The 14,108-nt window shown below is 48.6% G+C and overlaps 1 protein-coding gene across 1 annotated transcript in view; it reads right to left on the bottom strand.

Moving 5' to 3' along the window:
- Positions 1-11,858, bottom strand: part of LOC149526134 (olfactory receptor 52R1-like) — a 29,383-nt gene extending 17,525 nt beyond the window's left edge. The window contains exon 1 of the mRNA XM_089774998.1: positions 11,711-11,858. Within this exon, the coding sequence (XP_089631124.1) occupies positions 11,711-11,858 (148 nt within the window). The remainder of the gene's footprint in view (positions 1-11,710) is intronic.
- Positions 11,859-14,108: the final 2,250 nt, after the last annotated feature.

Genomic DNA, 14,108 nt, shown 5'->3' with positions numbered 1-14,108 from the left:
TATATTTCTGGATGTGCAGGAATATGTGTTCTTGATCTTATAACTCACTTGGTTAGGTCCAATAATGATATCAGCAGAATGAATATGTGGACAAAGCTGGCAACGGGGTTTGTTGCAAGGGAAGGTACCAGGGTTGGTATTAGTGTGGTATGTCCTGTGGTGGTTGGTAAGAATCATTTTGAGGTTAGGTGGTTGTCTATAGGAGACTATGGAGAGCCAGACCAATACCTAGAAACCATCTACTTCAAGACAGACCCAAGAAAACCAACAATAGAACACCACTTGTCATCACCTACAACCCCCAACTTAAACCTGTCCAACACATTATCAATAAACTACAGCCTATATTGGAACAGGATACCATACTCAAAGAGGCTCTGGGAGACAGACCCATAGTCTCCTATAGACAACCACCTAACCTCAAGATGATTCTTACCAACCACCACAGGACATACCACACTAATACCAACCCTGGTACCTTCCCTTGCAACAAACCCCGTTGCCAGCTTTGTCCACATATTCATTCTGCTGATACCATTATTGGACCTAACCAAGTGAGTTATAAGATCAAGAACACATATTCCTGCGCATCCAGAAATATAATCTATGCTATCATGTGCCGAAAGTGTCCGTCTGCTATGTACATTGGACAAACATCTCAGACACTTCGCCAAAGGATTAATGCCCACAAAACAGATATCAGACAAGATCACAAAGAGAAAACAGTTTCTTGCCACTTTAACCAGAAAGGACACTCTCTAAATGACTTAGCCACCTGCATTCTGCTACAAAGACCTTTTACATCTGCACTTGAAAGGGAATCCTCTGAACTGTCATTCATGTTAAAATTCGACACTTGCCAACAAGGACTTAACAAGAATTTGAATTATCTCACCCATTACCAAGACAGTTTCCCCAATTATCACCTGTAATACCATTAACTCACAAACATCCCACTCTCCCTACCTTTAATATCAGCAATTCACAGACACTTACCTTCCTTCCTCCCCCTCCCCCCCCCCGCATGCCCTTTCTGTTCAGCAATGTGATTTGTCCTTTTCATATTTGTTCATTTTTTTAATTGTGTCCTTTGGTATATATGGTTGTGACTACTTTCTTCCACTATTTGATCTGAGGAAGTGGGTCTGGCCCACGAAAGCTCATCATCTAATAAACCATCTTGTTAGTCTTTAAAGTGCTACATTGTCCTGCATTTTGCTTCAACTACCCCAGACTAACACGGCTACATTTCTATCACTATAGCTATCTATGTTTCTAATGATTGAATCCCCCATTTTTAACACCTGCCTTGTCCTGACTGGAGTTCCCCCCCTCCTCTGAAGGTGTATCCTTAGTGCGAGATGATCCCATAACATCCTCTGGAAGGAGGGTCCCAACTACAGGATCATTTCCCTCTGCTCCAGCTGACTGTCTTCCTTGAGCCTTTCATCCTCCTTAACAGCACAGGGACTGTCTGACCGGAGGTGGGGCAATTCTACAGTGTCCCAAAAAACTTCATCTGCGAACCTCTTGGCCTCCCTTAGCTCATCCAGTTCAGTCACCCTGGCCTCCCAAGCCCGTACATGGTCTCTGAGGGCCACAAGCTCCTTGCACCGAATGCACACATCCGCCATCCACCCACAGGGCAGGTAATCATACTTATTACACTGAGCACGATAAACAGGATAGCCCCCACTCTGCTTCTGGGCGTCTGCCTGCATCTCTCCTACAGCTAATTAGGTTATTGAGAGAGTTTTTATTTAAATCAAGTAGTTTTGGTTTTAGTTCATTGTAAAAGTTTTTAAGAATGGCAAGAGTACCACACCCCCTTCCAACTCCCCTTCAAAACTCCCTCTCGAAACACCTTGTTAGATGCCCCTGTTCACAAAAATGCGGTGAAGGCTAGGACTCTAACGGGGTTCAAGAAAGAGCTAGATAGATTCATGGAGGTTAGACCCATCAATGACTATTAGCCAGGATGGATAGGAATGGTGTCCCCAGCCTCTGTTTGTCTGGAGGTGGATGACAAGGGAGGGATCTTGTGAGGATTACCTGTTGTGTTCCCTCCCTCTTGGTCATCTGGTATTGGCCACTGCTGGCAGACAGGATACTGGGCTGGATGGACCTTCTGTCTGACCCAGTCTTATGTCTTTATGTCTGAAGAAAAACTTCTTCCCTTTAAGAAAAGACGGACAGTGGAACAGATGCTGGGCGGGTGTGGTTGCTCCTTCGCTGGACGGTTTCTGAATGAGGCAGGACACCCGCTGTCTATCTCATCATGCCCAGGTTGCTCAGGTTTGTTGAGCACGTGAACTAATCAGCCAGAGCTGGTACCTGTGAGTGCTGAGAGGGACGTGTCTTCCCTGGGAACCCCCCTCAGGCAGCCGCATCCAGCACCTCTCTCAGCCCAGCGTCTGCAGCAGCGTCCCGCGCCGAGAACTGGCAGGGGTGAGCACTGGTTATAACCCAGCTCTGGGCAGTCCCAGGGGCGTTGGCTCAGTCACTAGGGAAGAAGCAGCATCTGAAAGAAAATAGGCTGGAGACTGGCCTGTCTGCACTTCTGTGCTAATTACCCAGCTGTAGGAGTAAACAGCAATTAAGGCACCTGCCCCAAGGGAGAGGAGAACTCCTGGGCTCCAGGCTGAGGTAGGGACAATTGGCTGCTCATTTGTGTATACTTAAAAAAGTATAGTTGATTAGGCAAAAATAAAAATGTGGGTATAGCTTCTAGCTTTCCATCGATCCCATGTGATGCCCAGCAGGGATGGGTGGCAGCAGACACACAGATCTAGGCACAGAAGACTGACAGGAGACACACATCTTCTACAGGCTCCCGGGACCGTTGGTAAGGTGTCACAAATCAATACTTCTCACAACAAACTCTCATGATACTGCACAGCCCCTTTCGTTGAAGGACCTGAGAAGCCCTAGGAATGGCAGCATGTTAACATGGACTTATCCCCATTCTACAGCTAGGTAAACTGAGGCACAGGTGAGGTGAGCTGGCCAAAGCCAGCAGTCCTGACTTTCCAGTTGTAACCACTGTCACTATCATGCTACGAGGACTCCGGCTCGGGCAGGGCAGAGGCTGCATGAAGGAAGCTGAGCTCTTGCCATCCTCTCAAAGTGAATCTGAGGTTCCCAGAACTAGCTGGAGTGTGGGAGCTTCCTGCCCCTGGGAGGGGTGAACTCCGGGACTCTACTTCCCCTCCCGCTCAGAGACCTGCCCACCCAGCACAGGCACTGAAGTTGCATGTTCCTGGCAGTGGAGTGTGGCTGGAGGCTTGTCCTGGGGACAGACGTTTCCCTTTTCCACAAAAGCTGCCCTGGGACAAGGGCGGGGGTCATATGGGCAGGACAGAGGCTGGATTGGTGTGGGCGTTGGATTTTTTCTGTCCCTCTCAGTTCAGCGTCTCCCCGTCTCTCCCAGGAAGGACACTGGGTTCTAAGCATTGACTGGGACTGAGGCTGTGTCCAGACTCAGGGGTTTTTTTCGAAAAAAGTAACCTTTTTTCGAAAAAACTTCACCTGCGTCTAGACTGCAGCCGCGTTCTTTTGAAATTAAATCGAAAGAACGCGGCTTTTCTTTCGACGGCGGTAAACCTCATTGCACGAGGAAGAACGCCTTTTTCGACGGAGACTGGGAGATGGGTTGGAAATGGGGGGGACTACGGCCTATAATGGGAAGGAGAAAGGAGGGTCAGGGCACAACAGGGAGGCAAGATCAAATCAGTATCTTAGATGCCTATATACAAATGCGAGAAGTATGGGTAATAAGCAGGAAGAACTGGAATTGCTAACCAATAAATACATCTATGATATCATTGGTATTACAGAAACCTGGTGGGATGGGACACATGAATGGAATGTTGGTATGGAAGGGTACGGCTTGCTCAGGAAGGACAGACAGGGAAAAAAGAGAGGAGGGGTTGCCTTGTATATTAAAAATGAACACACTTGGACTGAAGTGGAGATGAATGTAGAAGATAGCCGTGTAGAGAGTCTCTGGGTTAACCTAAAAGGAGTAAAAAACGAGGGTGATAGCATGCTAGGAGTCTACTACAGGCCACCTAGCCAGGTGGAAGAGGTGGATGAGGCCTTCTTTAAACAATTAACAAAACTATCCAAAGCCCAAGATTTGGTGGTGATGGGGGACTTCAACTATCCAGACATATGTTGGGAAACTAACACAGCGGGGCACAGGCTATCCAATAAGTTTCTGGACTGCATTGGAGACAACTTTCTGTTTCAGAAGGTTGAAAAAGCTACCAGAGGAGAAGCTGTTCTGGATTTGGTTTTAACAAATAGGGAGGAACTAGTTGAGAACTTGAAAGTGGAAGACAGTATAGGGGACAGTGATCACAAAATAATAGAGTTCATGATCTTAAGGAAAGGTAGAAGGGAGACCAGCACAATTGAGGTAATGGATTTCAGGAAGGCAGATTTTGATAAGCTCAGAGAACTTGTAGGTAAGGTCCCATGGGAAGCAAGACTGAAGGGGAAAACAACTGAGGAGAGTTGGAAGTATTTCAAAGGGACGTTGTTAAGGGCCCAAAAGCAAACAATTCCGCTGTGTAGGAAAGATAGAAAATATGGCAAAAGACCAGCTTGGCTTAACAAGGAGATCTTGCACGATCTCAAAATAAAAAAGGAGTCATATAAAAAATGGAAACTAGGACAACTAACAAAGGATGAATATAGGCAAGCAACACGGGAATGCAGGGGCAAGATTAGAAAGGCAAAGGCACAAAATGAGATCAAACTAGCTATAGGCATAAAAGGAAACAAGAAGACCTTTTATAAATACATTAAAAGCAAGAGGAAGACCAAGGACAGGGTAGGCCCACCGCTTAGTGAGGAGGGAGAAGCAGTAACAGGGAACTTGGAAATGGCGGAGATGCTCAATGACTTCTTTGTTTCGGTCTTCACCGAGAAGTCTGGAGGTGTGCCTAACGTAGTGAATACAAGCAGAGAGAGGGTAGGTTTAGAAGATAGGATACACAAAGAACAAGTTAAAAATCACTTAGGAAAGTTAGATGTCAGCAAGTCACCAGGTCCTGATGAAATGCATCCCAGGATACTCAAGGAGCTGATAGAGGAGGTATCTGAGCCTTTAGCTATGATCTTTGAAAAATCATGGCAGACAGGGGAGATTCCAGAAGAATGGAAAAGGGCAAATATTGTGCCCATCTATAAAAAGGGGGGAATAAGAACAACCCAGGAAACTACAGACCGGTCAGTTTAACATCTGTCCCAGGGAAGATAATGGAGCAGGTAATTAAGGAAATCATATGCAAACACTTGGAAGGTAATAAAGTGATAGGGAATAGCCAGCATGGGTTTGTGAAGAACAAGTCATGCCAAACTAATCTGATAGCTTTCTTTGAAAGGATAACAAGCCTTGTGGATAAGGGAGAAGCGGTGGATGTCATATACCTAGACTTTACTAAGGCATTTGATACGGTCTCGCATGATATTCTCATTGATAAACTAGGCAAATATAACTTAGAGAGGTCCACGATAAGGTGGGTGCATAATTGGCTGGATAACCGTAGTCAGAGAGTTGTTGTTAACGGTTCTAAATCCTGCTGGAAAGGGATAACAAGTGGAGTTCCTCAAGGGTCTGTTTTGGGACCCGTACTGTTCAATATCTTCATCAATGATGTAGATATTGGGATAGAGAGTACGCTTATTAAGTTTGCAGATGATACCAAACTGGGTGGGGTTGCAACTTCTTTGGAGGATAGGGACATAATTCAAAATGACCTTAGCAAGTTAGAGAAATGGTCAGAGGTAAACAGGATGAGGTTTAATAAAGAGAAATGCAAAGTGCTCCACTTAGGAAGGAACAATCAGTTCCATACATACAAGATGGGAAGCGACTGTCTAGGAAGGAGCATGGCGGAAAGGGATCTAGGGGTCATAGTGGACCACAAGTTGAATATGAGTCAACAGTGTGATGCTGTTGCAAAAAATGCAAATATGATTCTAGGTTGTATCAACAGGTGTGTTGTAAGCAAAACTCATGAAGTCATTCTGCCGCTCTACTCTGCACTAGTTAGGCCTCAGCTGGAGTACTGTGTCCAGTTCTGGGCACCACATTTCAAGAAAGATGTGGAGAAATTGGAAAGGGTCCAGAGAAGAGCGACAAGAATGATTAAAGGTCTAGAGAACATGACCTATGAAGCCAGGCTTCATGAAGTGGGCTTGTTTAGTTTGGAAAAAAGAAGATTAAGGGGGGACATGATAGCGGTTTTCAAATATTTAAAGGGTGTCACAAGGACGAAGGCGAAAATTTGTTCCTCTTGGTTTCTGAGGACAGGACAAGGAGTAATGGGCTTAAAGTGCAGCAGGGGAGGTTTAGATTGGACATTAGGAAAAAATTCCTAACTGTCAGGGTGGTCAAATATTGGAATAAATTGCCAAGGGAGGTGGTGGAATCTTCCTCTCTGGAGATATTTAAGAACAGGTTGGATAGACATTTGTCAGGGATGGTGTAGACGGAGCTTGATCCTGCCTTGAGGGCGGGGGGCTGGACTCGATGACCTCTCGAGGTCCCTTCCAGTCCTATTATTCTATGATTCTATGATTCTATGAAGTCTTGGGGGGCAGGGCGGTCCGTGCCAGCCCGGGGGACATCGAGCCGGGACCAGAGGGCCCTGACCTGGGCGCACCAGAAGGGTCACCGCCAGCAGCGTCGTCCAGGGAGACCGTACCAGGTAAGTAGTTTGAATTAAGTAGTTCGGGGGGGGAGGTGGCAGGGAGACCAGGGACCGCGCGCGTGGGCCATGCCTTCCACAGATCACGCAGACACCTGTGCACGTGCGAGCACGTGCCATGCCACCCTTGGGCAGGTGGCTCCAGCTGCGTGACACCCAGGGGCCATTGCCCAATAGGCACATGCTTGTGCAAAGAGATGTGACATGCTCCCGACCCTGGGGCAGGACCCAGCAGGATGATTTCCCTTCACATGTCCCCTCTACACGGAGGCAGGGGACATCTCCCCCTCCCCCCACCGCCCCGGCCACACTATACATGGCACAGGGACATGGGTGTGGTCTTGGGGCAGCTCCCAGTCCCGGGGAGAGCCAGACATCCTGACCATGGCCTCTGTACAAGCACAGCAGCTGTGACGGTGCAGGACATGGTCACCCTCATGTTGAGGAGTTGGGGAGGGGGCTGGGCATCATCCTCTGCGTCCCCAGGGAGAACTGACCACTTCTCTTCTTTCTCTACAGCTGCACCAGCTGCTCGTGCAGGGCGCACCACCCCGCCCGGGACATGCTTCCGCACCCGCGGCCTGCTCCGGACCGCCAGCACGGAGCAGGAGTACAGGGACCAGCACCTTGGGGCCCTGCGAGCCCTGCACTGCACACTACAGGCGTGGATGAGGGAAGACCTGCAGGTCCGCCACGAGTTGAATCTCATGAGATTTCTGGAGGATTGGGCCACTAGAAATCTCATGAGATTCAACAAAGACAAGTGTAGAGTCCTGCACTTGGGACGGAAGAATCCCAAGCATAGTTACAGGCTGGGGACCAACCAGTTAAGTAGTAGTTCTGCAGAAAAGGACCTGGGGGTTACAGTGGATGAGAAGCTGGATATGAGTCAACAGTGTGCCCTTGTAGCCAAGAAGGCTAATGGCATATTAGGATGCATTAAGAGGAGCATTGCCAGCAGATCCAGAGATGTCATTATTCCCCTTTATTCGGCTTTGGTGAGGCCACATCTGGAGTACTGTGTCCAGTTCTGGGCCCCCCACTACAAAAAGGATGCGGACGCATTGGAGAGGGTCCAGCGGAGGGCAACCAAAATGATTAGGGGTCTGGAGCATATGACCTACGAGGAGAGGCTGAGGGACTTGGGTCTGTTTAGTCTGCAGAAGCGAAGAGTGAGGGGGGACTTGATAGCAGCCTTCAACTTCCTGAAGGGAGGTTCCAAAGAGGATGGAGAGAGGCTGTTCTCAGTAGTGACAGATGGCAGAACAAGGAGCAATGGTCTCAAGTTGTGGTGGGAGAGGTCCAGATTGGATATTAGGAAAAACTATTTTACTAGGAGGGTAGTGAAGCATTGGAATGGGTTACCTAGGGAAGTAGTGGAGTCTCCATCCCTAGAGGTATTTAAGTCTCGGCTTGACAAAGCCCTGGCCGGGTTGATTTAGATGGGATTGGTCCTGCCTAGAGCGGAGGGCTGGACTTGACGACCTTCTGAGGTCTCTTCCAGTTCTGATTCTATGATAAGGGGATGGTTGGATGAAATAACATGATCTTGGTAACTAATTGACCATTCATTTCCAGTTGGAAATAGGTCAATGGAGGGATGATAGGAGTTGCTATAGGGAACTTTCTGGGTGTCTGGCTGGTGAGTCTTGCCCACATGCTCAGGGTTTAGCTGATCGCCATATTTGGGGTCAGGAAGGAATTTTCCTCCAGGGTAGATTGGCAGAGGCCCTGGAGGTTTTTCGCCTTCCTCTGTAGCATTGGGCACAGATCACAGCTGAAGGACTCTCTGCATGTTGGGGCCTTCAAAGTATTGGAAGGCTTCAATATCTGAGACATAGGTGAGAGGATTATTCTAAGAGGGGTGGGCGAGATTCTGTGGCCTGCACGGTGCAGGGGGTCAGACTAGATGATCATAATGGTCCCTTCTGACCTTAAAGTCTATGAGTATGAGTCTATGAGCTGCTGGCTGAGCTCCGAGGGCTGAGCACCAACCTGCAGCTCCTGCTGCAGAGCATGGTGCCCCGTGCTGATCCTGCACCTGCTGCCCCCCCAACTGCTGTCCCTCCTCCCACTCCTGCTCCCCCTCCCACTTCTCCCTCCTCAACCCCCACAACCTCTTCCTCAATGTCCACACCCCCCACCTCAACCTCCGCACCCTCCACCCCATCCCCCCGGGAACACCGAGGCCCCCTCCCTCGCCGTGCTGGGAGGCGGTTGGCCCGGCGAGACCCCCACCCCTGATCCTTGAGTTTCCCCACCCCTCCTTTCCCTTGCTTCCCCCTTTCAGCTCCCTCCTCCCAGTTTTCCCCCTCCCCTCTCCCAGCCTCTCTCTTCCTCTCTCCCACCTCCTTTTCCCAGTTTCCCCGAGTTTTGTTAAATAAACAGAGTTTCTATTTTTGAACACACGTGTCCTTTATTTTGTACATCAAGAAGAGGGGCTAGGGAAGGGTATGTGGAAGGAGGTGAGGCAGGACTGGGGCACGAGCCCCCAATGGGGAGGACTGGGCTGGCTCTGTGGGCTTCTGGGGGTGGAACCTCTCCTGCAGTCCCCCGATTGCCCCCTCTCCCCAGATGGTAGCCTGCGGCACGTGCATCCGGTCTGATGGCCGAGTGGTGTGATGTGCCCAGTGTGGGTACTCCGGGCACTCCAAGCCAGGACTGGTTTGCAAGCGGGGAACCCCTGAGAACTGTCTGTCCAGGGTGGGGGTCGGATCCCTTTAAGCACAGCCCTGGGCTAGCCTGAGACAGCAGCTCCATGCTCTAAGTCCTCCTCTGATGCCCTGCTGGCACTGCTTCCAGCCATCCTTAAGCCCAGTTCAGGGTCCACTCTGTGTGGACATGCTAGTTCGAATTAGCAAAACACTAATTCGAACTAGTTTTTTAGTCTAGATCCGTTAGTTCGAATTAGCTTACTTCGAATTAACTAATTCGAACTAAGTTAGTTCGAATTAGCGCTGTAGTGTAGACATACCCTATTATAGTGGTCAAGGTCTCCGGAGCCAGGAGCTGTTCTTCTCCCAGGCACTTGTGCATTACGTGTACATGAGGGTGTGGCCATCCCAGGGCCTCCTAGAATCTTTTCTCCTCTATTGTTTCTTGGCTGCTGGGATATGATCTGCCAGCTGCGGTGGTCTGGCCTGATATAATGAGGCAATTGTAAGGCCCCTTTTCTAGCCCCTTCAGTTTAAAACTCCCCAGTAACTTACAATGCAGTCAGACTTCTCTGCAAGCCGCTTTTTCGAAAGAGAGCACCCAGGCAGTCCAGATACCCTTGTTCAAAAAAGCACAGTTTGCATTATGTAGTGCTTTTTTGAAAGACCACTTTTGAAAAAAAAAACATTCTTCCTCGTAAAACGAGGTTTTCCGAGGTCAAAAAAACTGCCGCGTTCTTTCGATTTAATTTCTAGATGCAGGGGAAGGACATGTTGAAGGCAAACATGAAAAGGCGTGGCATCGGTATCGACACGTGGGAGAACTTTGCCCAGGACTGTCCTCAGTAAAGAGTGGTAATCCCTGAGGGGGTGGTGTATTTTGAGAGGTCTCACTGCAGCGCAGACGAGGAGAGGTGGAGAAGGAAAAAAGAGCAGCAAAAACTGCCCTGCCTCTCTCCAATAGCCACCAGCAACTGTCTCTTGTGCAGTAAGACCTGCAGCTCCAAATTCAGAAGGGTCACCCAGCTACAGATCCACAAATAGGAGGGTGTCAGGAAGACGTCCGACTTGTTATCGAGTGACCACTGAGAGAGAGCGATTGTGCGATGGTATGATTAATCATTATATTATACCACATAGTCTCACTGATGTTGCAGGGTTGAATGATGGACAAAGCTGGGTGGAATAGTAAGAGGCGATTTATTCGGTTACAGCATCCAGACCGCTTGCTCCCCTCCGCCTCGCGACCAATGAAGTGAGCCCTGAGTGACGCATACAACATCTTATATCCCTACCGTCTCTTGGTACCCGCCCTGTCCCTTTTTTTCTGAATCATCCTTTCATTTCCTAATATGGTGAGGATTACCCCTTCCTGGACCTGACCTCTTTGCTTCCTACTATGGAGAGGCTACCTTTCCCCGGACCCTACCTATTGATTCCTTATATGGTGCATTTTGAAGCCTTATTTAACTGGCAGCGGATTGGGTAACTGGATGGCCTAACTTATAGTAAGCCACAAATTAGGAACTTTGTGGCTTAATTTACGAGAGGACGCTACTTCTAAGGCAGTCCTTGTATTGACCTTTTTCCTGTGACACAGGGCCCCCCCATGTAGCTGAGGGTCATCTTGTTTCCACACTGGATTTCTGCAGAGAGTTATGAAGGCAGGCTGTTATGCCTGGATCCTTCCTTCAGCTCCCTGTAGTCCAGATCCAGCGCTGAGATCTCCTTTATTTTCACACCCACAACTGGATTACACTGTGGGGCTATGGAAGCGTAGGACAGATCAGTATTTCAAGGAACCAAGCGCTAGACATGAGTGACAGAAGCTGTATCTCAAGAACCTCAGGGTTGAGGCTGCAAGACATTAGTTTAGCTCCTTTAGGCCTTGGAGACAAGAAACGATGACATACATGATTGAAAAGTAACCCAATACCCTACGATATAGGAAAAGTGGAGCTAAGTGATAATATTGCCGAAAATTACCATGAAGGTCAATATTAGATCATAAGATTATCATGAAAGTGCATCAGTCTCAGAGATATGTCTTTCCTCTAGGACACAGGCAGCGCATCACTACTCATGAGAATAAAGGCAACTTAACCAGCCGAGAGAACGTTCACGTTTTGTGAGTTTCCAGGGAGCACAGACCAGTAAAAGTGGCAGATACTGGTGTCTGAGACCTCAAGCATCATTGGGCTTGGGGTGCAACTGTTCAATTAAACATCTGCCTGCCTACACGAAAGGCCAGACTCTATCACCAAGAAGCAGAACACAAAGTACATCTGGGTGAGGCAGGCACTCAAATTGATCTCCTGGAACTAAACCAGAAGATACTCAGCATTTTGGACACAATGGACGTGGACACAATCACATCGGTGATGGCCAGCATGCAGAGGAAATAGTACATGGGTTCATGGAGGCTCGACTCCATCTTCATGATGAATAGGATGACGAAGTTCCCCAAGAGGGCGATGACGTACATGGCACAGAAGAGGATGGAGATCCAGCGGGATGAAGGTGGAGCGGTTGGTGAAGTTGGTTTTATTCAAGTCTGACATGGAGAACGTGTTTCATGCTCAGGCAGAATGGTGTCTCCTTCATGTAGCATATGTTCCCTCTGACTTTCTGTGCATGCCCAGGCTCTAGGGTAAGTATTGCAGTAAAAATGCCTGGATGGAGAGACAATGTTAATGTCAGAGAGGACATCCACCAGTGGAGACTGTTCTCAGGGGTGAAGCAGATTGGTCATGTCTTCACACACTCTGAAGTGACGTTGTCAGAAGTGAGGTAAATGAATTTGAACAACTGACCTTATTAATGACAATTCTGTATTTTATGGCAGGTGCTAATGATATCTACATTTCAAGTTGTGGGGAAGCTTAATGGGCAGTTGCAGGAAACATGAGTGTCGACACTGGTTCTCCCGCTTTGATGTTTAACACAATGAATCCCCGACTGGAGAGTCCACGCTGTAGGGAGTTCCCCATTCCCTTGGGTGGTCAAAATCTGAGAGTGGAAAAACCCCCACAAATCGTGGCCACGACACGTGCTGGTAGCAACGCCCCAGCTAGAGCAGACCTCACAGAAACGCCCCGGCTGTCATGGACCACAGCTCATTCTCCTGCTCATGCGCAGTAGGGGCCAAACAAAGACCCTGTTCAGACACCCAGTGCAAGCTACACAGCCAAGGTCCCCCACTGAAGAAACAACTTCAGACAAAAGCCTCGTAACATGGTGTGACGTAGTGGGGGCCATATTCACTGTTTGCTTTGTTGTGCTGTGTGTGATTGCTACTGTCCTGAGCTGTTCTGTAGTGACTCTGTGTGTGTGCTGTGCCCAGCGAGGGATGGGATCTTTGGGGGAAAACTGAGGGTAGGCACGTAGGGAATAGCCCCAGCCAGCCTCTCAGCTGATCCTAGGGAGAAAATGCAACCAGTGATCGTCAGATAACACCTGGGGCCAGGGAAGCAGGATGAAAGAGGAGATGGGGCTTCCTAGAGGGCTGAGACCAGTTGCTGTGTGTTATTTTTTTGGCTGGCTTAGGGAGGGGAAGTTAGGTGGCTTAGGGGGATGGGCAGGGGTCCAGGACCCTGGTTCTGGGGCTCCCTATCCCCATTGTACTGGCTGCTCCAGGTTACTGTAACAACGGGTATGTCTACACCAGCCCCCTAGTTCAATCTAGGGAGGCTAATGAAGGCGACACTATATCCCACACTTCATTAGCATGTTCCCAGCTGATTGCCATTTTAGAAATTGACTAGCCCAAAGTAACTACCCGTGTCTACACGTTGCAGTGAAACAGGATTCCGATTTAAAGCCCTAACTCGAATTAGCTGTTATTCCTCCTGCAATGAGATTTACCAGCTAACTCAATCATGTTTGCTTTTTTTGCAACAGCATCACACTGCTGACTCATATTCAGCTTGTGGTCCACTATCACCCCTAGATCCCTTTCTGCCGTACTCCTTCCCAGACTGTCGCTTCCCATCTTGTATGTATGGAACTGATTGTTCCTTCCTAACAATGATGTGCACATCATTCATTGTGCACAACTTGATTTTGTAGCTTTTATTTCATTTCATCATAGCACTGGAAGGGAGCTCGAGATGTCACCAAGTCCCATCCCCTGTCGTCATGGCAGGGCCAAGCACTGTCTAGATGCCATGTTACACCCAGATGGGTCCAGCAGTTGTGGCTACAGTTTCAAGCTTAGCAGAGTGAGGGACACCTCTGCTACTTGCTCCAAATGTACAGTCTCTAGAAACACGGGCAGAGCAAGGCCAGCGACAGCACGTTGTTCTCTCAGGACGCGGTTGACAGTATTTCAGGTTTTATTAAAGTTACAATTGCAGTTATGATGGGCTAAGCATGTTGAAATTCCATACACACCCTGCGCCAGTTACAAACAGAGCTACATGACAGTGATAGGGTCTGATGGGTCTCCCCTGGCTTCATCATCAGGTGAGGGAGGGCTTCGGGTGGAGCGCTAAGAAGGAGCTGGATTTTCCCAATCTGGACACCTCAGACTGTGATTCTGTCTACACCTACATTGTATCCAAGTGCATAACAGTGTGGGCTGGGTAAGTTCTCTTTATCCTCGATAGCTTTGGTGCACAGCCTGCAGCCTGGGATTAAGCTTGCTATGTGGGCTTTCCATATATCCAGTTTTGAACTAGAAATTCATGCTGGATATGGCTCTGTTTGACCCCACGAGGGCATCAGGTCATTAACC

The sequence above is a fragment of the Pelodiscus sinensis genome, chromosome 1, assembly GCF_052426305.1.
Source record: "Pelodiscus sinensis isolate ZL-2025 chromosome 1, ASM5242630v1, whole genome shotgun sequence".
NCBI lineage: Eukaryota > Metazoa > Chordata > Testudines > Trionychidae > Pelodiscus > Pelodiscus sinensis.
This window is presented reverse-complemented; position numbering and strand designations above follow the sequence as displayed.